General features: G+C 27.9%; 4 protein-coding genes across 5 annotated transcripts; 1 reads left to right on the plus strand and 3 right to left on the minus strand.

The window, feature by feature from the left end:
- Positions 1-12,320: 12,320 nt before the first annotated feature.
- Girdin (protein girdin) lies at positions 12,321-16,629 on the minus strand. Its single transcript, XM_011497927.1, has 3 exons — positions 16,548-16,629; positions 16,366-16,454; positions 12,321-16,298 (listed from the first exon to the last, which is right to left on the minus strand). The coding sequence occupies exons 1-3, from the start codon at positions 16,596-16,598 to the stop codon at positions 12,389-12,391; spliced, it is 4,050 nt and encodes a 1,349-aa protein (XP_011496229.1). The 5' UTR covers positions 16,599-16,629; the 3' UTR covers positions 12,321-12,388.
- Positions 16,630-17,032: 403 nt separating this feature from the next.
- Positions 17,033-21,798, plus strand: mei-9 (DNA repair endonuclease XPF mei-9). Its single transcript, XM_011497928.1, is given in 19 exon segments — positions 17,033-17,112; positions 17,194-17,321; positions 17,393-17,674; positions 17,835-17,906; positions 17,983-18,162; positions 18,233-18,413; positions 18,500-18,652; positions 18,726-18,839; positions 18,914-19,062; positions 19,157-19,311; positions 19,394-19,634; positions 19,866-20,055; positions 20,141-20,308; positions 20,389-20,526; positions 20,614-20,823; positions 20,901-21,074; positions 21,154-21,294; positions 21,363-21,563; positions 21,624-21,798. Coding segments are annotated over 19 exon segments (3,066 nt in total). The 5' UTR covers positions 17,033-17,079; the 3' UTR covers positions 21,780-21,798.
- Positions 21,799-21,953: 155 nt separating this feature from the next.
- LOC105361130 (zinc finger protein 277) lies at positions 21,954-23,692 on the minus strand. The gene is made up of 8 exons (XM_011498236.1): positions 23,680-23,692; positions 23,335-23,560; positions 23,087-23,273; positions 22,820-23,022; positions 22,581-22,755; positions 22,312-22,512; positions 22,087-22,229; positions 21,954-22,023 (listed from the first exon to the last, which is right to left on the minus strand). The coding sequence occupies exons 1-8, from the start codon at positions 23,690-23,692 to the stop codon at positions 21,954-21,956; spliced, it is 1,218 nt and encodes a 405-aa protein (XP_011496538.1).
- Positions 23,693-24,302: 610 nt separating this feature from the next.
- On the minus strand, positions 24,303-25,609 carry Alg3 (Alg3, alpha-1,3- mannosyltransferase). Of its 2 annotated transcripts, none has more exons than XM_011497931.1 (3): positions 25,580-25,609; positions 25,340-25,489; positions 24,303-25,258 (listed from the first exon to the last, which is right to left on the minus strand). In XM_011497931.1, exons 2-3 carry the CDS (start codon positions 25,422-25,424, stop codon positions 24,345-24,347), a joined length of 999 nt encoding a protein of 332 aa, XP_011496233.1. In that variant the 5' UTR covers positions 25,425-25,489; positions 25,580-25,609; the 3' UTR covers positions 24,303-24,344. The 2 variants fall into 2 exon arrangements, with proteins under 2 accessions (XP_011496233.1, XP_011496232.1); XM_011497930.1 differs by having other exon boundaries at positions 25,569-25,599.
- Between the last annotated feature and the right edge of the window lie 279 nt (positions 25,610-25,888).

The raw sequence follows: 25,888 nt of genomic DNA on the forward strand, positions 1-25,888 counted from the left end.
ACCCTACATATTACATAGAGCGCGAGTGATGCACTTTTTATAACACTCAGAGATAACACGACCAACGTTGAACCATTATTGTGCATCAGGGATGATATAGAAAAAATGATTCAACAGAAATGTACCAAATTGCTACTTTGTTAATACCATCATAATTTATGAAAATAGTTTCGTTAATATACATCGTTCTAAATATGATTGAAGCAATAAGTTATTTTTATTGACTGTTTATTAAAATATTTTTATTACAAGCTTTTATACAAGCTTTAATTAAAGTTATGATATTAAATCTTAACTTAAAGGGTCCTATTAGTAGTATTATTGTAATCATAAAAAAAATAATATATGAAAAGAAACAAGAATTTTATTTTAAATCTATTCTTGTTAAGTATAAATAAATTTACTGTTTATTCTATCAATGAAGTAGAATAAAATTACATTATAAAATATGAGCTTAAGGTAGCTACTATTTGAATAAAATATACTTTTCTAGAGTAACAGTGACCCATAATAATTTAATATTTACATTAAATACCGGAAAGTATTAAATATCTCATTCGTTAAAACTGACTAAAGTTCTTAATAAAATTAGACCTAAATCTTATTTCAATTGTATTATAAAAACAAATTTATCCTTATAGGTTTATCAAAAAATTGGTTTTGTTTCCTGTTATAATTAGTTTTATTTATTTCATAAAATTATTAGTTTTTTTTGCTTCAAACGTTAAAAATAATAATGAGTATTATAGTTTTTTAAATAAATATTTTATTCCATGTACTATTCTAAAGTGTAATTATGATATTTAATTCATTTTTATAGGTAATTTATTTCAAAAAGTAAATTTTAAATAAAATTTATGAAATTGATTATTTATCACAATTTATATAATTTAATCATTTTAAATATTTGTCTAATTCAATATATATTTAAATTACAAATTATAATTGCAATTCTAATATTCAATTGCGATTATGATTATTTTAAATGTGCAATCACAATCAACAATCAATTTGTTTCCTTAAATTTTCATTATTATGTAATTATTATGTTATTATCATATTTGTATTACAGAATGATAATTTTGTTTGATTGATCTTAAATACAATTACTATTTTCCACAACATAATGAAAGATGTAGTCGTCTGTTTAAATGCAACTAAATAAGAATTTTAACACATTTTTTTATGATATATACAAATTTTACTTTAAATAATGCATGGAAATTCAAAAATAATAGTGATAGTAAAAATAAATCTCTCACAATATGTACAATTAATATAGTATTTTATTTTATTAATCCATAGTTTTCAAAATTATTGCAAAAGTTATAATTTATTAAAATCACTACATACGATTTTTTAAATTCTAATAAGGACTTATAATATGAACTAAACTACAATCTTAATATTATACTTTTTCTTCGGTAATTTATTTAAAAATTAAAAGTATATGTACTACATAAATAATAATTTAATGGTTATTTTTACTAATTAAAATTGAAAATAATATTATGTTACTATTATATCTAGTAGAACTGTATTCATCAGTCAATTACGATACGTATATATATAATATCTTCATCTAAATATATATAAAATAATATAAATGACCTTAAATAATTGTATTTACAATTATTTATTTTTAAACATACCGAAACTTCTGTATAGAATCAAATTAAAATTATAATTAATTACAATATAACAATTGAAGTTTTAATTTATATTATTTAATATTATATTTGTATTTATTCATTTATAAATTAAAAACAATTGATTATTGTATTGCTTGAAAATATTAATATATTAAAATCTCGTCCACATTTTTTATATACAAAACAATGTATTATCATATTATTTTAAAATAATTTTAATAAAGAATTATTAATTTATTATATTATTAAATTAAATATTTCATTCTTTTGCATTTAAAAATTTAAAGGATATGAAGATTTTTGTATTTTTGTATTTTTTAATTGTTATTACATTAAAATAGAAGGATGCTTTTTCAACAATGATTATATATGATCAAAATTACATTTTCGGAAAGAACATAAACGAATAATAAATAATGTCCATTCCACGAATGAAATAAATATATTACATAAGGCCTTTGGAATTATTAGCATAGAATATAATTCACATGATAAAGATTATCATATACATTAATATACTTTAAAAAATTTAAAGTTTATTAAAAGATATGCTAGATTTAATCATTTTGAAACATATTTGATCAAATTTACATAATTTATTATACATAACAATTAATTTGTTTTTACTCAAACTTTTATTTATTATTTTATTGCTGAATAAAAAGTGTCTATATTGTATAAATAATATACCACTTTATTGCTAAATTAGTTGGTATGATCTAAGATTTTAATCGCGATGTCATGGAATTTATATATAAAATTTTTTATGTATAAATAATAATTTATTTGAATGTAGTGAAAACACATTGGTTTAATTTCTTTATTTATCTGCTATAACCTTATTTTCATTTTATAATTATAATACACTCATCTACTTCCAAGATAAATAACGTATATTAAATACTTCTGTTAAATCCAAAATTTATGAAATTTATGAATTAGTAGTCTATCTTATTTTTAAAAAGGTATATTGAAGATGTTTATATGAACAAACTTATTATTTTTGTATCAGGAAATTCTTTGTGAACAAAGAAATTATTTTAAAGAAAATGTTTAGAAAGTATATACACTTTTTAGCAAATTATATTTCTTTCGATTGAAAACACAAATTGACGCAAGATTTAACTAACCACTCTCATAGTGGCATTTATAGAATCGTATTTTCGAATATTCGACAACATAACAACAGGCACATATGCCATTTCAAGATCATTGCAGGAAAGATTAAGTATAAAAATACTTGAACGAGTTCTTACCCATAAAACATAAGCTATCACACGTCCATCAACAGTAAATATGAAACACGGGCAACCCGTAGTGAGTTTCATCTCTCGTTGCGCGTTTGTTCTTGTGGTAAGTCATTCGACATTGCGCTTGTCACACGCGCTTCGTCATCCCCGGCATAAACGCACTCTCACGGCCAATTTTTGATTTTTTTCATTCTTTCCCGTTCTCTCCCTTCATCAGAAGTTTTCGCGCATCGCTACTAAAGATTGCGCTTGGAGAAACTTTTTTCTGTCACTCGCCTCACCATAATCCGATGGGGTGATGCGTCGCAGTGTCGCGCGCTGGTCACCCTTTGTTCCGGGCCACCCTTTCGCTGCCGTATGCAAATTCTTGAGCACTCTCTCTCTCTCTCTCTCTCTCTCTCTTGCGCGCGCGCTCTCTTATCCTTCTTTCTCTATTTCGCTCTCACTCTCTCTTTTTCTCTCTCTCCCCTCTTGCCTCGTCTCTTTCATTCTCTTTCTTTTCTTTCCGTAAGACGGAAAAAACCTTCCCGTAACAAGAGTCGCTGCAAAGAAGTCACAGTGTCAAAGAAATAAAAGATTAGTTCATAAATATAGAAGATAAACCGCAACTTGTTCACATAGTAATCATTACTGCTAGCAATCGTTTCCTGATTCGCTTACTCGAGTTCTAATTATAACGATTTTACAGGCTTTCAAACATCCCGCTTTATGATCTACCATAAAATTAATTAACTGCATTTACATTTATTATATGAAAGACATTTCACTCTTAGATTAAGAAGCTCACTGATTGTACACATAAAAAATAGGGGTGAGAGGCAGTCTAGTCTAAAACACGCAATTACAGTAATAATACTTTCCCAGGCGACAGACGGTCCGTACATACGTACACCTGTGCATTCGACGAATTTAAAAAAATTTCCCTCGACCAAAGATAAAAAAGATTGAGGGACAGGGATATACAGAGAAAAAAAAGAAAAACGCGAAAGAAGGAGAAATGGTAAAAAAATCATTGGTTCATATTCAGCACATCGCCGTGTACGTTGTCCCTGCAAAAAGCCCGTGATTCTCACATAGCAACTCGTCTGCACGTATATACGTTACACGATCTGTATATATGTATGCGCGCGGGCAAGAGTGCTCACCTGCCTCATCGTTCTCTTCGAGTTTTTTACTTCCGCGGAGGTGCAAGCAACAAAAAAGTCTTGGGAGTCGAAAAAATTAATATATTCACGATCTCTCGTGGGAAAGACGTAGTACCCTTGCCTGAGCCAACGCGACTCTCTTACCAATCATTTTACCTTCGTCAATTTTATATCGGACCCCGTGATACTTTATAAATTTAATTGATAAATTACATTTAATTAAGAATACGTGCTAAAGTGGTTTTTTCTTATTCATTAATAAAATCATCACTTTTTGTGTTATTACAAAATTTTTTCATCAAATCATTCCGTTTTTACGTTAACATTTGATAACATAATATTTAAAAAGTAAGATATTAATTATTATTCATTAAAAATTATTTTTAATTATTATTAATAACTATTATTAATAACATTTTTTAATATTTCTAAATATATATATATCAATTTTCATTTTCATTTAACATAATAATTATATAATTTTTACATTTTTCTGAGTGTGAAAAACGCAGTCTTTATTGAAAACAGCGATAAAAATAAGTGTTAAGAAAAATACTCAGAATATTAGAATATTAGTAGAATATTAATAAGATCAGTGATCACCAAATAATGTAGATAAACATTAAATACATAAAAATTATTAATACCATCGACGACATTGAAATAACAATTGAATATAAGATAGTATGGGTTTTAAAACATTTTTCTGTTTTACTTTATTTTTTACATTTTTACTATACTGAATAACTATACTCGAATAAAGTACTAATAATAAAGCTCTATCCAAGAAAGTTTTAAATATAATATTATTTAAAATTAATATTTTAATTTATAAAAAATTTGAACTTTTAAGTATCTACTTCATCATACTGTAGGAATATATTATCTTCACTATATATTAGTGAATCTACTAATTTTCTAAATTATTTGACATTTCCAGATGTTTTATAATATTTAAAATAAAATATTTTATCTATATGTACATTAAATAAATATGAAAGTACCAATCTAATTATCTTGGTGTAAGTCGTTATTCTACATTTTACAGTTACAAAATGACTGGATACAATTTATTTCATAGTGAAAAGGGAACATAAATATAGTAAAATATTGAAAAATATAACAATTTTAATTAGATCTAAATTACAATAACCGTTAATTCAGTTGTGTGATATGTTCATATAAAATAATTCTTTATTTTACATTTAAATTTATATTTTTTTTATCAAGTGATTTATGAATTTCTATTTTTAATTTTGTTTGACATTTATTTTAATTAATATTTTATTGGATATTAAACATTATTTGCTAAATACTGTTAAGTATTACCTTTTGTGTGGTTATATTAAGAAAATGCATATGAAATTTGCATCTTTGCTGCTGAATAGAAATGAATCAAAATGTTTTTAATTTATTAATATATACATTTTTTCAGAATTGTCTAATATTACTTTATTCAGTTATTATTTTTGTTTAAAGATAATTAAGTATTTTAATAAATAAACGCGTAATATATTTAGTTAAATTTTTTTCTTATTACATTTATTATTTTTATTTCCTTTGGATATTATAGTAAGATATGAAAATTAGTTGCACTAATAGTAAATTTCATCTTAATATTAAAACTATTATTATTGAAGGAATATAAATTGTTTATATAAGATACTTATATCGTTACATTGTATTTAAAGTCTAATCATTTTTAAAACAAAACATTTAAGGTACTGACATCTAAATTGAATAGGGAACAGTGAATAAAATTGTTCTCTTTATTTAAAATTTTTGAAATACAATTGCCCACGTGTCTTACGACAGCGTAAACGATCTGGTTGAGATTACATTATTGTGCGAGACATGTCTTTTGAAAAAATGTGTACACTAGGAAGTGTATCTTTTCTATTACTTCGGGTGAAGAACTATAAATACTGATGTACAGCTGTCGAGGCACGTTTGAAATAGCTTTGAATACATATTTGCATATCTCGAAAAATTAAGTTGGAGGCACCAACAGAATCACTCTTCCTTTTCAATCGAAACGTATTCAAAAATGAATTTTATTATTTCATTGGCAACGCTAAAAAATTGATAATAGGGCTTTGCTTTGTTTCAGATGGTTAGTTTTCCACAAAATAATTGATATTTCATAAAGAATACTGAGTATTAATCAATGCTTTCAATGTATAAAAGTGATTAAGCATTTTTAAGATATTTCAGGACGTCGTAAAAAAGAACAGACGTTCTTATAGAATTACGTAGATGTCTACTTAGCAGCAATGTATTTTTCTCCAACAACTACAAAAGTAAATACATATAAATTGAATAGAAAGATTTAATATCTTCTATAGTTTCTGATTAAGTAGAATTAGTTTTACTTATAAATTGTTTTTCACAAAAAGACTGCTAAGTATTAAACTAAAACTCAACAAGAAATACGACCCAACCATTTTTAATTTAGAGTGAAAAAGCACAAACACCCGCAAATCAATTCTTAAATGCTAAATGTCTGCTCTCTCTCTGTCTCTCTCTCGCTCTCTATCTCTCTCCAGTCTTTTACTCTCTCGTAAAATACGTTTAGCTGCGACCGCGGGGGTCAGTAACCTGAAATATATCACGGGAAGCAAACGTAAAAATAAAGTGTTTTATCGAGGACGCGAAAAATAAGTAAAACTTCGAAAGTATTCTAGTAATGGTCTAATAATCTCTCTCTCTCTCTCTCTCTATATATATATATATATATATATGTGTGTGTGTGTGTGTGTGTGTGTGTGTGTGTGCGCGCGCGTGTGTACTCACGTACTATGTACACACACATGCACGCAAGTACCCACACCCCTCCTCCCTACACACACAAAAGCGCGTGGGACATGAATATGCTGGCCATTTGAAAAGACAAGCCCCGTATACTCAAGAGTCCAGTCGTGACATCTGCACCGGCGGGAGGGTCGAGAAGAGTAGAGAAACGGATGATACACGGTGAGGAGAGAAGAGATGGACTAAAGGCAAACTGCAGGCGGGAGATTTGGTTTTTGCGGCGATTGCGCGGACCGAAAGTAGCACGGCTGGAAGAAAAAGCTCGTTTTTGTGAGATCGTCATTCCGCTTTTTACAAGACTAACTGACTCCCATCGCGTCGCCTTACCTCGAACGTCACGCCATGAGGCAAGAACGCGAAGCCGCCGCTGTCGACAGCAGGGAACTATGCAAAAAGCAGGCGCCGTCGCGCAGTTCCTTCCACGGAAATGATGCGCCTATACACGAATAATAATGGGATGTTTTCGATCATAGTGATGTTAGGTGTGGCGAGGTAGGCAAGAAGGATAACAAAGTTTAAATACTCACCGGTGCCATTTATGTTTCTACCGACAATTCGCACAGGCACGTTCGCCTGGTGGCCAATCGTTGGTGCAGCCGTCCCCGCAGACGTCGCGCTCTGCGTCGACTGCTGTTGGGACTGACTCCTGGGTGGGCTCGGGAAGACGTCAGCTGATCCAGAAACGTTCGCACTGGTGCTCACCGCTGGCACAGGCGAAGGCGTTGTTGTAACGCTGCAGTTCTGCTCGTCCATGCTGGCCGAAAGCTCGATATTCTCGGAGGCACTCCGATCGACGCGTAGTGTCCTCGCATCCGGGGACTGGTGCATACATTCGGACACGAGGGCACGAAGCTGAGCAACGAGGCCCGGGCTATTGTAAAAGCCGCGAACCGCATGCACTGCTTGAGCCCGACACCGACGCACTTGAACGGCAAATAAACGAAGAGAACGAACTTTCGACCCTCTCTATTCTTTTTAACTACACATCTGTACGTGCGTGTGTAAGTACCTGAATAGTACGAAGCGAAAGAGAGAGCAGATAACAGAGAAAAGGAGAGAAGTAATGTCCAGGTTGTTGTGTGACTGATGGTGAAGCGTATCGTATGGTGGCGTAGCGCGCATTGTTTGCCCGTGATCGCAAACGACCGAGTCGACGCGCTTCATCCTCTCGAGAAAAGAGAGAACAGGGCGCCCCCCCCCCCACCCGCCGACTAAGCTATCGCAGCCCTCCATGCACGCTCCACCCTGTGATTCTCCTAACTCTCTCCCCAACTTTGTATCCATCTCCCTCTCGTTCACTCTCTCTCTCTCTCTCTCTCTCTCTCTCTCTCTCTCTCTCTCTCTCTCTCTCTCTCTTCAAATCAGCAACGAGGCGAAAAAACGCCTCTCTGCCCCTCACTCGTGAGCCGACCCACCCTATAGCCACCCTCCTTCCGAGTACAACGATTCTTTACGTACTCCCTCTTTCCATCTCACCCCACCTTTGGATCTTTTTTGCGTAATGTGAATGCTTCTTCGTCGGCTCTTCTCAGCAATGAAGAGAAGAACGAGAACGAGAGCGTCAACAGCTTATGTACGTACAGTATAGTGGTGACGTGCGTCAACAACTGGCACCGTAGCCAATTCCTTCCGTCCTTCGATCCCTCTTCATCGTAACCTTTTCCTATGATTTTTTGTGCATACATATGTAGAGCAACGAGAGCTTGACCAGCTTTTTTAATGAAAAAAAAATAGTGGCAACCTACGTCGAAAAAAGTTTGTCGTCGCTGTTGTAAAGGAGCACAAAAACAATGACCGAGCAAAATTCAATGTGTACGCATTTTTTTCGGTCTTCTTTTCTTTCGGCTTATGCAAATTCCCTCTTTACCTCACTCGCTCTCTCTCTCTTTCTCTCTCCTCCGTTCTATTCACTCTTCTACACACGTGCGAGTGGCCTGAGAACTCATGAGATTCGCAATGGAGCGCAGCCAGTTTTTCAGCGCTGCGCGCCGTTGCTTGCCCGCGACAGGATCAACGGCTCTCCTATATCCTTGAATTTCTGTGAGCTCTATTGCTCCGGCGTCTCGAAAGAGAGAGAAGTCGTACGATTATATAGGTTGTAATTACATTTAAGCGCTTCACTTATTTTTTCTTTCGATGTCGAAAATGCTTTCATAATAAAAAAACCCTACTGAAAAATTTTCTTGCCAAAAATATGAGAAATTTAAATTTGTTATTTTAAATTGCTGGTGCTTGCGACAATTAAATTTTAACGCAATTTCTATATAATCAAAATCTTAATACACATCTGTGTATATTATGTATTATAGAATACAATAGATACCAAACAATATTCTATTTAAAAATCTAACGATTTACATAATAATTACATATAAACTTAAAAATCATTTATTATATAGTTTTTACAAATTTATATACCGTATGATCATTTGAAATTTTCACCCAAAAACAACATAAAGTTTTATATTTAATTGAAAATTAATTTTTTTTATAACAATGTATTGAATAATAATTTAATGACAAACAATTAATTTTAATATGGTCTATGGAATCTTTTCATCTATTAGATTTATTCTGAAGCTTAGTTATTACAACACTTTTAAATATTTATATCATTTTCTACAATAAAATATTCGATAGTGAAATTATTTAATCCGTCGAAAAATATGTAATAGATTAATTTAAGTATATTAAATTAAATTAATTAATGTCGCATAAATTATTTTCAATATGTTCTGATTCAACAAATGTACCTATGTAAATTTATTTTAACGTATTTTTTATTATTTATTGGTACATTTTATTATTAGAATAAATACAAATAGTACGAAAAAACATATCAATTTAAAATTTTTTATAATATAAGATTAGAGTTTGGATTTTCTTTTGAATATAGTTATTCATTTACTAGATTTTATTAACCTAAAATTTAAAATATATCATATAATAAATGATAAAATATTTTGTAATAAATTAATATTATTTAAAAACATTTTAGAATAAAATAACATGCTTTCAAAAATACATGTAAATCAGAAAACTACTTAATATACAACATCGTTCATCATGCCCGTTTTTCTGATACATTGAGCAATTTTTTATAATCATTAGGAGATAAAAGAGGGTAACTTGAATGTTTTTTAAACGATTATCTGATAGGATTTAGGGTTAAATTTTAAACGGGTGAAAGATTTTTAAGGGTTCTAGATATAGCGAAGGGAGACTACGCTTATATAAAAAATAATTTGTTTAAAGTTAATTCTTCTTTTCATAGTTCTTGACCTACTTAGAATTTCTCTTAGATCACAATGCAAATATTTTAAAAATTTGTAACTGGATAAGCATGTAACCGAAAAAATATATTAATGAAATTTATAAGATTAATAACATATTTGATATTTATATTTAAAAGCATATTTGAAATTTCGTTTCTGAAAATATTATAATTTACATATTTCAAATATTTAAAATATGAACTAATAATAATTTACAAACATAATAAAATATAATCAGAATTTGAATTATATAATAATAAATTACAATTTAAACCTTAAATATATTTTTGTATTTGATTACATGGAACCAATAAGAATCCATAAAATACGCCTAATAAAAATTTAACAGGATTCCATCTAATTGGAGTAATCTCTTTTTAATAAGTTTTAATGAACTGAAATACTTTAATAAATTTATTTTATTTGGCATTAATTATAAAAATGAATTATATGAGTTAACAAGATAAATTTTTAATACGTTAATATCTGTAAACAAATTAAACTTTACAGTATTTTATGAATGAATCTTTATATCTTCGTATAATAGAATCTTTATCATTTCAAAATTATATATTATTATATTGATCAGTTCAAAGAATAATATTTTCTCAATCTTGAATTATTATTAACTTTTATGAGATAAAAATAATTTATAAAATTTTTGTTTAATTATTACAAATTATGCTTTAGGAAATACTTTTATATTAAAATTTATAAAATAAAATTGTTTATTAAAATATTTTAATTCGAAAATTCGAAAATTTCGAAAATTCAATTAATAAATTTTGATTTTATATCAAAATGTAAATCAATAATCTGCTGTGAAAATTAAACGATTTAAAATATTAAAAATTTGTGATTTAGTTATTTAATAAAAATATTGTACTTGTATATATTTAGTAATTATAAAATATGTGGGGGTAGATAAAGTAATATATTAAAATGTTTATACTACAACATTAATTTTAGATACTTTGTACAATTTATTCTAATTGTTTTTTTTTTATACAAAAATGTGTAACTATCTAATACAATATACATTGGTAAAAAATACACGCTTATTTATTTAGAAATATTTTAATACGAAACCTTCATTGGTGTTGAAATAAAATATAAAATATTCTTAATAGAAAAGTTCACAGAATAAAATCTACTAAAAATGTGCCATATATTTCGTAAGAATTCTTGAAGATTGTATTATAACATTTTCTTCTAGTATTTACATTACAGCGTTATTATTAATATTATTCACGTTATTGTTTTCATCATATTATATTAGAAATTAAAGATATTATTTAAAACGTCTATAAAATTAACATATTTTGAGAATTTTCACAAAATATATTATAGTATGCAGTGTGGTTATTTTAATTATTATTACGATAATTCTAATTATGCAATGAAAATGGGATAAATACACGTGAAATTACAACTCTAATTGTATGTGTACATTTATTTTCACAAGTAACTATCACTTTGTGTCGACTATTAATAAAAATAACGAAACAATGCTTATAAAATTTCTCTAGCTAACGGGAAGAATTTAACCGATAATATATTATAAATATTGTTTAAACGAATACATGTATTGGTTATATGATAAAACACACTGGTTCCTTCAAAATTGCGAGGATGAGTTCTAGTTTATTTTGCAATTATAACAATTTGACGATGAAAATGATATAAACAGTAAATATCAAATACGTGATAAAGTAATATTTTTTAAAAGTAACGTGACATTTATGCCTTGTATATAATTTACAACAGCAAATTAATTAAGGTAGGTAAGAAACAATTCTATACTTAAACAAAACTTTAAAAATTAATAAAAACAATAAAACATAATATAAACTATTAAATTTAGTAGCCTTGATATTTTTATTTATCATGATTAATAATTCATTTGTTCAACAACTAATCATATGATGAACGGATCATATGATAAAAGATATAATTAACTTAGTCGCATCAGTTATACCAAAATACTTTATAAAAAAAACCTATAGGTATAATTTATTTTGACTAAAATATCTATATAGTTACTTTTCTCCAACGATTTTTATTAGACTATCAGAAAGAGACTGTAAAAGGCCATAGGAATTAAGCACTTAATATTGCTATTTTCATGTATTTTACAGAGTAGGATTGTAAAATATATGATTAAAAAGGTAACAGTGCGGAGTACAATGATTAATTTTGTTCATACTAATTAATTCTTGTAATAAAGATTTTTATTTAATTAGTATTAGTATTGATCAAACACAACCATATTCATACCAAACCGAATTGGCAGTTTTTCGGTCCTTATCATTGGATACATCTACTAGATCAATGTTTTTTGAGTCGTCCAAATTTTTTTTGGGCGTGGTCGAAGTTGTAGCCATGGAGTCATTTATAACCGCAGATACTTTATTATAAATAAGAAGTGGTCTTGATTCGGTGTCGTTGTTTCGATGACGTTGCTGTTGCTGTTGCTGTTGCTGTTGCTGTTGATGGTAGAGTGAGGAATCCTCCGTATCGGGTCTTTCTTGACTGGTGGTGTGTGTTAAAGAGGGCGACGCGTCATCCGTGTAATAAACTGTTCTCCTAGTACCGGGGTGTGCTAAAGAGAGAGGATCATCGGTACGAAGGGCGTCGGGCTCAAGTTGTGAGTCTAAGACATTTGAATCTTCGTCACTGGAATTAGATTCAAGCTGTCGGGTGACCTCTTCCTCAAGATCGGCCCCAACATTGTCCTCATCCTCGTCACCGTCTTCGTCATCATAAGCTTTTTCATTGCTCGCGAATGATGACTTCATGGAATTGTCGTCTAATAAAAGAGTAGTATTGGCACTCCAGGACGAGCGCCGATTTGTCCTATTAAAGAGTCCCGAGCCGGCTTTTCGGACACGTCTCACTAAGCTCGCACCTAAACTCTTCTTTTTTGTCGAACAATTATCGAGTTTCCTGTAGTGTTCCATGATTTTTTCTTCAAGTTTCTCTTTTTGTCGACGTAGATGATTCATTTTATCTGTATAGATCTTTTCCTCAGTATGGTAATGCTCTTTGTCCTCAAGTGCATGGGTGAGTAACTCGTGATATTGGCTGAGCAACAGAGATACGTGATCCATGAGAGAGCGACGATCACTATCCAAGCCCGTATTCATTTGCAGGAGGATTTCACAATGCTGATTTAGCTTACCAATCTGAAGTTCGAGACTTGCCAGACGTTCATCTTTGGCACTCAACTCTCCCTGCATCTCCGTCTGTCTAAGACTCAATCGGTTGTTTTCGAGTTTATTTTTTCGATAATCCTCCTGGAGACTACGATATTGTGTCTTAAGGCTTTCAGTATTGGTATAGAGATTTCTGAAGTCTTCCTTAAGTTTCGAGTGTTCGCCGCGTAAATTACCCAGGCTTTTAGCATTCGCTAAGAGACCGTCACGCTCCATTTGTAGGCTTAGACACTTGGCCTCGAAGCATTCAGTCGATTCACGTAATATTCGCGTCTCATTTTTTGAGTCTCTTAAGTTGACCTTAAGTGTATCCTTCTCTCGTGATAGACACTCATATTCGGTATTAAGTTGCTCATGTAATAACTGCAGTCGCTTTTGGTCTCTGCTCAACTCGCCGTGTTTTCGTTCTAAAGCCGTATGTTCATTTGTAAGTTCATCTATGCTTGCCTCTAATCGAGAATTCTTCAGTTGTAAAGCAGACTGCTGCGAAGTTAATGAAGTACTTTGCGACTCAAGTCGTGTGATGTGCACTTGGAGCTTCGCCTTTTCTGAAAATAGACTCTCGAAATTGGCCTGAAGAATTGCAAGCCGCGCCTGAAGACTCTCTTGGTCGTCAGTTTTAAGAGCCGGCACTACGGGTGTAGTCGATATTTTGATACTTTCCTTGGACACATCTTGCTGTTGAATTACTCGACTCACAACTTCCGGTACTTTTGATATTCTGTCTAAGATTTCATCAGTCGGCAGTGAGCGTACGATTTCGGCATCGAGTCCAAGTTTCTCAAGCGTTGTGTGCACCTGTTGTACATTCAGTTTCTCTGCAACCAAGTTCGATTGTAGACTTTCAAGAGCTTCCCTATCAATGGCAGCGCGTGAATCCAACTCTTTGCTTGAGCGCTCGATTTCTCGAAGACGAAATATCTGTGCAGCCGAGTTATCAATTTCTTGCTGAAAACGAACGACCTTTTTTTCAAGAATCTCGATGGTATTAGTGGTTTTGTCAAGGGCAACATCCTTGATTTCCACGAGTTCTCGTAGTTTCTGTATCTCTCGATGTGCAGTATCCTTATCTTTTTCGAGCATTGCAAGTTTCGCTTCGATTTCAGTCCGTTTTTCTTTGACCTCGCGACTTGTCATCTCACTCACCAGTTTGAGTTCATTAACTTCACGATCTTTGTTTGATGTACTTCTCTCAGCATCCTCAGCACGCTTTTCAGCACTCTCCAAAAGTGTTTGCAACCGCTGTCTCTCCTTAGCAATCATCGTCTCATAACTCCTCTCGAGCTCAGTCAGTTTTCCCTGCAACGTTTGTATTTCCTGTTGCTGTTTATCAAGATTATTTCGTTGATTAGATAAACAGATTTGCAACTTTTTGTTCTCTTCGAGTGTTTGTTTACAAACGTGTTCTAAATCCTTATTTTGTTGGCTCAGTCGCTCTGTATTATCACTCAATGAGTCCACTTTTAGAGACAATTTTTTCTTATCTTTTTCCAATTCCAATACTCTGGAGGCACTCTCATGGAAGGATTTCTCTTTAAGAGAGTCAATTAAATTTGTCAAACGGCGATTTTCGAGCTCAAGTTTCAATGCTCGGGCTTGTGCATTATTCGACAGTTGCTCTGATAATCTATTATCTGTGGAAACTCCAGAGTTGTCACCTGGATCTGCCTCGGAATCACTTGCAGAGCCAATTCCTGTTAAAGAGTTAAGAGCCCCACTGGCTACTTCGCTAGCCACACTTTTGATGAGACGTTGTAATTGTGCATTTTCCTCACAAATTTCTTGATATTTATCCTTGTCTGCTACACGCTCCAAAGCCATATCATTCAGCAGTTGTTCATATTTTATTATTTGTGACTCTAACTCTAAAACCTTCTCTGACCTTTTCCTTGCTGAATTCAATTGCTCTTCTAACATCTCTCTTGTTTCCATTAGTACTCGATTATCTTCTCTTAGTTCTTCTATTCGACTTTTATAATATTCTATATCAGTCAGCTTTTCTCTGTAGCGAGCAACTTCTGTTTCTAAGCGATCAGCTCTTTCTGCTCTTTCAATTGCTGCATCTAACTCATCTCTATAAGATTTTGCTGTTCTTGCCTCTAATAATAGTTCTTGATATTCTTCTCTTAGTTTTATCAGTGCTCCTTTGTTATGCTCTAGTTCTTCTCTACATTCAATCAAAGCTTCTGTCTTCTCTTCAAGCTCTTGTCTCTGTTTTCTTACTTTTGATTTCCAATCAGCTAACTCAACTGCATAACGATGAGCTTCTTCTCTACTTGTATTACTATCCCGACCATTATCACTAGAAGGATTAAATAATCTTTCTAGTTTACTTGTCATTGACGATCCTGTCATTCCACTTATTTTTTGTGACGGTATATCTCCTCTTTCTGACCCAGAAATATCTTGAACAATTCCTAATAAAACATTTTTTTCATTTCCATCAATTGCATTATTACTCGTAATGCAATCTGAAAAGCTCTCAGTATCACTACTTGTATTAACTATTTGCATATTTATTAGTTTTGTGCAGTAGGCATTTTTCTCTTGCATTAACTTTTTTACTCTTGTAAATACTGTTCCCATATTAACATTTTCCATAGATTCTTGTGTTACTACAATATCCTGATAATCTGTTACTTGTTTAATACAGTCAACTATTGCTAATTGTGTATCAACATTTAATGTTTTAATTTTTATTATAAAATCTTCTTTATTTGAACATTGTACAGCGCAACCTAATAGTAATAATAACAATAATTTAGCTTCTGCAACATGTCGTTCGGGATCTCTTCCTAACTTAAAAGTATCTGGTGTAGTTAGAAGTAAATGACCTAATTGCTCTTCGTAAAATTGCTTTATATTATCAACAATAATTTCTAAGTTTTTTACACGTACTCTTGAGTCTCCACCCGATGGTATTACTCTATCATGTACAGGTTCTGGTTCGCTAAAATTATAAAATGAATGTAGATTAATAATTCATATATATAAAAAAATTATTTTCATAAACTTACATTTGAAGAAAAACATTGTGTAATAAAACTCCATCAACAAGATCATCATAATTAGTTAAAGCATTTGAATCTTCTAGACAACTGATAAACTGGAGAAAATTTTTTTTGGTTAGGTGAACAACAATATACAATTATTATGATTCTCAGTGTTTAATTGAATTCATATTAGTAAATAAGCTTACCCATGTTACTAATGGACCACATAAAAAGTCATTTATTTCTGAAGATGCCATTTTAAGAAGTCAAAAAAATCTATTGTGATATTAATATTTATCGTCGACAAAGAACAATTATTAGACAATTAATTCTAAATATATATAAAATTCTCTTTTCGAATTGCATAATATGATGTATTGTATCATAATTAGTTGGAATGCAAAATCAAATCATTTAAACATTAGTCATGATAACGATACTTAAATAACTATATGGTACAAATATATATATTTGCAACACAAGAATACTACAAGGGTTAAGGTATCCTCACAATTGGTCACATAAATGCAGTTTCATATCATACATGTAAACTGGCATTTAATTTTAATATGTGTTGTAAATTATATTTCATTTAAACAGTTGCTTCACTATGTCGAATACAATTTATTCAGATTTCTTATAATAAAATATATTTGCTAAATAATTGTAAATTAATCACTTCACAGTCTTATTAAGAAACTATGTAATTTATAATGAATAAAAAGTTGATACAGTGGTATGAAGAAATTAACATTCATTGGCTTAATTTGTGTAAGTGTTATAAAATTGAAAAATCAAACATAGATGAATTTTATATTATTTTAAGAGGATAAAGTTTACTTGTAAATTCAGATTTATATAGAAAGTGTTACTGAACTTGAAAATGTTCTTCATTATGTGATTGATGATGTATCCTCTGGTACTTATAAATATTACAGTCTAATGTATAATGGTTTAATTAAGATTCAATTGTCTACACAGTAATTATTAATGATATAATTAAATTTATTGTCAAAACACAAAATTAAACATATATTTTTTATATTGTTGGATTTGGAGATGCTGATTTATATATTTCTCAAATAACTACAAAACAACCAACATTGGAGTTTATGAATCACAAAGATTAATATTGGATCAACTTTTAATTTTTATTAATTTTTGTTTACTTTAGTTTTAAAAAGCCAATAAGTTTAAGCATTTATGGACATCCATCTCATATATTAAGTCTCTGTACACTATTAGTTTATTAAATAACAAAAACAAATGAAACTATTTTTATTAAATAAAATTTTGTAAATGAAGATTTATATAGTCAAAGAATTGATAGCCCAGAGGTTAACAATTTGCAATTATTAAATATTATATGCTACAATTATAATTTATATAATCATATTTTTGGAGTGAAAAAATGACTTGTACTAACATTTTAAAGGTCATTCATTGATTGATTTATTTTTTAATATGTTCAGTTAATATCAAAAAATATTTATGAAAATGTTGGAATATGAAAATCAAATGTTTTTAGAACTTCTACAGGAAGATGGACTGGTTATTACAGCAAAGTACTCTTTTATATTCGATAATTTTTAATGATATGGTTTTATTAACATTTCATTCATATGTTTTTATTATTTATAGAGGCCTTGGTATTGAAACAGTATTTATGAATATATTAAAAGTATATTGTGATCCTGGAAATCTTGTTTTAGTTCTTGGTACTAATGAGTATGAAGAAACATATTTTTTAGATAAATTAAAATGTGATGCAGTGAAATATTTACCTCGAATTATAACAGCACAATGTGTATCAGAAGAAAGGTTTATATTCATAATATATTAAGAAATAATTTTTTAATAAATATTTGAAAATAAATATGCATTTTCACAGATATACTATGTATTTGGAGGGTGGAGTACTATTTATATCTGGAAGAATTCTTGTAGTTGATCTACTAAAAAATCGAGTTCCAACAAATTTAATTACTGGAATTCTTATATATAGAGCACATTCAATATTAAATTCTCATCAAGAAGCTTTTGCACTTCGACTTTACAGAAAATTTAACAAAGTTAATTTATATATTTCTAATTTATATATTTTTTTTAATTTAATTGCATATCGTAATTCTAACTTATATATATATAATAATTGCAGAGTGGTTTTATTAAAGCTTTTACTGATTCTGCCTTAGCTTTCACAACTGGTTTTACTCAAGTTGAACAAGTAATGAAAAAATTATTTATAAAAAAATTGTATCTCTGGCCTCGATTTCATAAAATAGTTAGAGACTGTTTATCTAAATATACTGTGAGTTTTATTAGTTTAAAAATGAGTTATGAAATTGTATATTAAATAATTTTTCATATATTTTATCTTTCAGCCTGAAGTTTTGGAATTACATGTAAAATTGACATCTAAAATGCTAAGTATACAAGTTACATTACTTGATGTTATGAAATACATGATTCAAGAACTAAAAAAAAATAATAAATATGTATGTAATATAATTTAATATTTCAAAATATGTTATAAATACATATATATTAAAATAATAATTTTCAAATATAGCTTGATTTAGATGAATTAACTCTTGAAAATGCTATAGCAAATAAGTTTCATAAACAATTACAATTACAGTTGGATCCAATATGGGATCAACTTAGTTTAAAAACTAAACAATTAATATCAGATTTAAAAACTCAAAGATCGCTATTAATGTAAATCTGTCTTATATTTTAATGAATTTTTTATTAAACAAAATTTTTATTATATACTTTGTTAATATTGATAAATTTTCTTATTTAAAAATAGGTGTTTAACACATGAAGATTCTGTATCCTTTTATGCACAGCTTAATCAGCTGCGAACAATGGAATATGCTATGAAAAGTAGTGGCTGGACAGTACTGGATACTGTTGATGATATGTTCAAAAATGCTAAATTAAGAGTCTACTCTGAAAAAGGAGGTAAAAATGACCTTATTAATAATAATAGACTAATTAAAAATATTTAAAATTTAAAATTATTGAAACTATAATGATACAACAGATATACAACCAGAACCAAATCCAAAATGGTTAGCTATATCGGATACAATTACAGAAATTCGGCGTGATAAAGTAAAAAAAGAAAATGATAATGTAGAAAAAATTCTTATTCTTACTCAAAATAATAGAACTTGTAATCAACTAAAAAATTTTTTGATAATGAAAGAACAATATTTATTACGTGAAGCAACAAAAAAATTGAAAACTCAAAAAATACAAAATATAAAAAAATTTGAAACAAGGTACAGTAATGTTATTTATATTAATTCGTTTATATTTGAATATGTATCTTTAATATTTGTATGTTTAATTTATTTTTAGATTAATTTAATAATAAGATATGTATATTTAATAATATTAATATGTATATATATATATAATATATATATATATATATATATATATATATATATATACATATATATTATTCGCTTATGTGGTTTAACATTTTATTTATAATTTAATTATTATAGCATAAATTCACACGTACCTGAAAAAATTGAATCGACTACTGAAACTGAAAGTACTACCGATAATAATGACGATGAATGTGAAAGCTATATTTTAACATTATCTCAAACTGTTGAGAATATTAAAAAAAATAATTCAGAAACAAATCAAAAAGCTATCAGTTCTTGTGTACATTTTGAAGAGTGTAGTCAGGTATTAAGAACAATTATTATATAATTCTTCGAAAACTGTTTATTAAATAGTAATTAATTAAAAAATGTGCAATTTATTTTGATAGCTTGTGGATTTAGATTTAACAATTTTAACAACTAAAGAACCTATTTTAATAATAGAACCAATTAAAAAAGGAGGAAATTCATTCTCCCTACATCAAACACTTGAAAAAATATTACCTAACTATGTAATCATGTATTCAGCTGATATTTCTACTGTTAGGTTACTTGAGGTTCTTATGATTTTTTAAAACTAATAATACATTAATATTTAGTATATAATTTGTTTTTCCAAATAATATTTTTACTATAGATTTATCAAAATAAACATCCAATGATACCGTTGATAGTTTATTTTTTAATTTATGGTGGATCTGTTGAAGAACAAGCTTATTTAACTTCATTGCGAAGAGAGAAAGATGCATTTGATAAACTAGTTATTGCACAAACTGTAAATATATTATATATTTATATTTTTAAATGCTTGTGCATACAAACATATTTGTGAATGTAACTAAAGTTTTATAATATATTGTAGAGTATGGTTGTTCCTGTTGAACAAGATGGTAAATCCATTGAGCCAATATGTTCTGATTCTGAGCAAGAACAAAATACACGTAAAGGAGGATTAAATGAAGGTCAAACTGAGATTATCAATAAGATTATTGTTGATATGAGAGAATTTAGAAGTGAACTACCATCACTATTACATCAACGTAATATAGAAATCGAACCTGTAACTTTACTTGTTCGTAATTTACTTGATATACTTGGTAGAAAATTTAAATACATATTTATATTTAAATGCAAATAATTTGATTTTAGATAGGAGACTATATTTTATCACCTGATATTTGCATAGAAAGGAAAAGTATATCTGATTTGATTGGATCTTTAAATTCTGGTAGATTGTATAATCAAGCTGTTGCAATGACACGATATTATGCAAAGCCAATGCTTCTTATTGAATTTGATCAAAATAAACCTTTTGGCTTACAGGTAAAAAATATCTTTTAAACAATGTAAATAATTCTAATATAACAAAAACTTATATGTATATATATATATATATCTACAGGGTAATTATTATGTTAGTAAAGATATGAAGAGTATTGATGTAACAAATAAACTGCAATTATTCACAATGCATTTCCCTAAATTAAAATTAGTGTGGTCTCCAAGTCCTCATGCAACTGCACAACTTTTTGAAGAATTAAAGGTATTTAACATTATTTATTATTTACTATAGCAAATATAAAGTATATTTAAATTTATATAAATAAATAGCATGGTAGGCTACAACCTGATGCTATAAAAGCTATGCAAATTGGAATGGATGATAATATTCAGGATAACAAAATTGTGAGTGAAAAATATAATTGTCATATTCAAGATTTGCTTGCTAAATTACCTGGTGTTCATTCAAAAAATTTGCAAGTAATTTTAAATAATGGGGTCTCTTTAGATCATTTAATTACATTAACAAAGGTAAAATTATGTTTTTATCTTTTACAAATGATTTCTTTTTAAAATTTTACATATTTTCAGAGAGAATTATCAGAAATGATTTCTAATGAAAGTGATGCAGGATTATTATACAGTGCATTACATAATAAACACAAACAACTGTTAGAAGCCTCTGCAAGTAGCAGTAGGGCATCTTCAAAATTAAAAAATAGAGGGTTGTTTTATAAAACTAAGTAAAAAGTATGATTAAATTAAACAAATACAAATATTTTTATTGCTTTAATTATTATATTTTAAAGTTAATTTCATCATAGTACACTTCATATAATTATTATTTTTATCATACATTTTTCATAATTTGTAAAATGAACCTACAATGTCTAATTATATAAAATTATATCCTATTATAATTTAATCATTATCACTATTTGTATCTAAATTATATAAAAACGAATCATTTTCAAACATTGGAAAGTAAAACCTAGAAATAATATGATTTAGTTTTTAAATATTACATTAAATGTAGTCAAAAGAAGATACTAACTCTGGTTGATCCCAAATCTGTCTTTCAGGCAATTTATAATGATTTTGTTTAATCATATGAATGTTAAGATCCTTTATATTTACATCACAATAAACACATCGTATTGCATGAACTTGTTTTCTTATATAATTAACTATTTTCACCTATCATATATTATATTTATACAATTAATAAAAAATGTATAAAATTATAATTTTTAAATTAGATGTATTCATTTCAATATACCTTTTGATAAAAAGTAAATTCTTTACTAATATCTTCAAAGTCAAATGTGTGTTTTAACATCATATGTTGTAAAATTGTAGTAAAATCTTGTGCATCATGTGCACAGAATAAACATGTTATACTTATGTTTTCATTAGTCCAATCTGACCAATTATCGTCATTATCACTGAATCCAGAAGAATCTTCATTATGTCTGATATGCTGGCCCATATAAAAAAAATTAGTCAATTTAAATTGAACTGAAATGTATTAAAGAATAGTTTAATTACCAATTTAGTATATTTTTTTTTGCTACAATTTGGGTGATCTGGTAAATAATTTGAAACATAATATTTATCATAAATCTTATTATTAGGATTAACTCGTTTGTGTAATTTTTTGCGCATGTGTTTCCTTAATACAAAGCGATTCTTAAAAATTTTTTCACAATATATGCATATATAACTGAAAACATGAAAATTTTCTCTTAAATTTCATTTAATATTAATTTCACTTTATTTGAACTAACCTTTCTATTTTATTTTGAATTTTATCAAGATAATCGTCAATGAAAACCAAATTTTCTGGTTTTCCTAACAAAATATTATGTTTTTGATTAAGATGATTTACATATTCAATACGTGAACCTAAAAATTCTATTCTACAAAATATGCAATCTCTTTTAAATGTATTATCTATTCGTTCTTTTAATTGTTCTGATAATACCCATTCCTAAAATTCAAATATAAATTTTATTTATTATTTGTGATACATACTAATTATATTTATCTCATACTAATTTTGCTCGTTGTATTTCATCTCTAAGAGTTTTATCTTCTGTTAAACAATCTGAAAGTAAAAAATAAAGCTTTTGATTTGATTTATTATCTTTATTTGATTGACTGTTGCTATCCATAGTTAGTGTAGTACAAAATTCGGTTATAGGCTGCTCTTTAAATTTTATTCTCCAATAACGGATATAACTAGTAAAATAAAAAATATTTTAAAATAAATATATAACTTTGTAAATTATGCTATAACTACCTTTTTAAACTAGCTATTTTATATACATCCCCAATAATTAATTGATGTTCTTTAAGTAAATGACAAATAAAATCTTCCTTATTAGTTGGAATTGTATATAAAGAATCACAAAGTAAACATGCAACATCACATGGTTGATCATCTAGATCATTAAATTGTGATTTATAACTTGAGTAATAATTTTGAAACGTTGAAGAATTTGATATAACATTATATTTAGAATTTTCTATACAAAAATTAAAGATACATTTTCTGAATATGACGTAAATTTTGTATTTCGTACTTATTCAAATTGTTTTATAATTATTTAATATTATAAGAAATTTTAAATATTATTTTACGTACCTTCCGCTGACATAATATTTATTTATAAAATTAAAATTTTAATCCTAATTTTCTGAAAGAAGAAATATCAATCAGGTTATATAATATCAAACGATATTAAAAATTAAGTATGGAATAAAATCTGTAAATATAAATATTTTCAAAACTTGTTTATTTACTTTTTTTCTTAATATTAACATTACATATATAAACGTGATCATTTCTTATTAATTCCAATGTTTAAACTTATTCAACAATAGTATTCTACATATTTTTACTAATGGAAATCTAACCTAAATATAAACTTAAATAATATTAAATTACAGAAGTATTTTGAATATAATTTTAAATATCGAAATTTCATATTGAAATTCGAAATTGTTGAAAAATAAATCAAAGTTATATTTTTAATACGATATTTATATTTGTCTTACAATTTCATATAAATATATGAAACACGATAAAAATAATAAATAATAAATCAAGTACTATTGTTACTATGAACAAAATTTTTATTCAAATGTAGAAATATACAATTTTTATATAGAATTTAAAATGTTATTTGTATTAATATTTTCCAGTTTGTAAATGTACAATGTTAATTAAAAATAAAATTTTCTAGTTCAATAAATTTAAGACAAATAAAGATGTTTATGTTCCTTATATTTCTAATAAATTATCTAATTTTAAGAAGTTTTTAATGTTTTTGATACATGAATATTTAAACCATATAATAAAACAAGATGACAAACATGTAAACATAAACTACTATATACAGTACTTGGATAAACATTCCAGCATAATTCTATAAGTCCTAAAATTACTAATCTAGTTGTGGTATTGTAATCACAGCTCCATGCTATATACGGTAGGGTATGATAATACCACACATAAAATTGATAATGCAGAGATCTGCTAAATATTAAACCTATAAAATTTGCAGCAAACATTGGCAAGATAAATAATTGAGAAGCTGTTGATATATTAATATTAGTTTTCATGAATAGTGATTTATAAGTTTTATGAACATTTTTCAATTTCTTATAAGATCTGAAATATGTTATCCATTTTGGTGCAAAATGAATCAATATTAATATATGTAAACTTAATAAAGTTATATGAAAGTATGGACTAACAAATAAATCTTCAGATAAAAATCTCCAATTAACAGTCCATTTGAACTCAAAAATGCGTACTAAATTAAATGCTCCTTTAATATAAGCAATTGGATTTGTTATTAAAAATGGAAGTCCTAAAATCAATTGTATAAAAGCACAAATTGATAATTGTATTAATGTTTGGAACAATCCTAAATTAGTTATATAAGCAATTAATACTGCTGGTGCAAATAATAATATATTCATTTTTATTGATACTGCTATACTAAACAGGATACTACCAAGATACCACTTTTGATCTAAAAATACATTGATGCTAGCAAAAAGAAATAGCATTGCAATTGGATCATTGAAAAGTCTTAAGACAAATATAGAGTGTATTCTATATGACGTAGAAAATACCAAAATTAAAACAAATGGTGGAACTTTTCTAGTACGTTCATAAATTCTTAAAACTAGAATAAGTAATGTAATATGAATAACTGCAAAAAAATATTGTGCAATTTTTATATTAATTCCTTGAAATGTAATATAGTAGAGGCCAATAAAAATATAAACAAAACCTGCAGGATATACTAGTGGCCCAGTATGACCTTTTAATTTTGAATAATCTAATGTTCCATTTAAAACTCCTTCTACTTCTTGCATGTAAGCTTTCCAATCAATTTCTGTATAAGGCACTTTTTCAATTATCACAATATTTATTACTACTTCTGCAAAAATGAATATTATTGCAGGTAAATATAATTTTTTTGGATCTGTAGCAAAAGTTAGTAAGTTATTCCATTTTACTTGATATTTACTCCAATTATTAAAATTAGGATATAACTTATTTTCTCGATATGACGCCATTAATAAATTTAATATTCACTGTTATTTGTTGATTATATTTACGTATGATATGCAGAAAAGTTCCAATTCTATTGATTAAAACAATAATATGTACGTTTTCTATGGTATAGTATCGTGGGAGAATATAAATAACTTGAACTAAAATAGAATTTAAATTTATGTACTAAGTAGTAAATGATTTATAAATCATTAAATTTAATTTATATAAATATGTGATTATAAATTATATCTAATAGAGTTACGTGTATTATAGAATATAA

Source organism: Ceratosolen solmsi, unplaced genomic scaffold (genome assembly GCF_000503995.2).
Source record: "Ceratosolen solmsi marchali unplaced genomic scaffold, CerSol_1.0 scaffold14, whole genome shotgun sequence".
NCBI classification, from domain to species: Eukaryota; Metazoa; Arthropoda; class Insecta; order Hymenoptera; family Agaonidae; genus Ceratosolen; species Ceratosolen solmsi.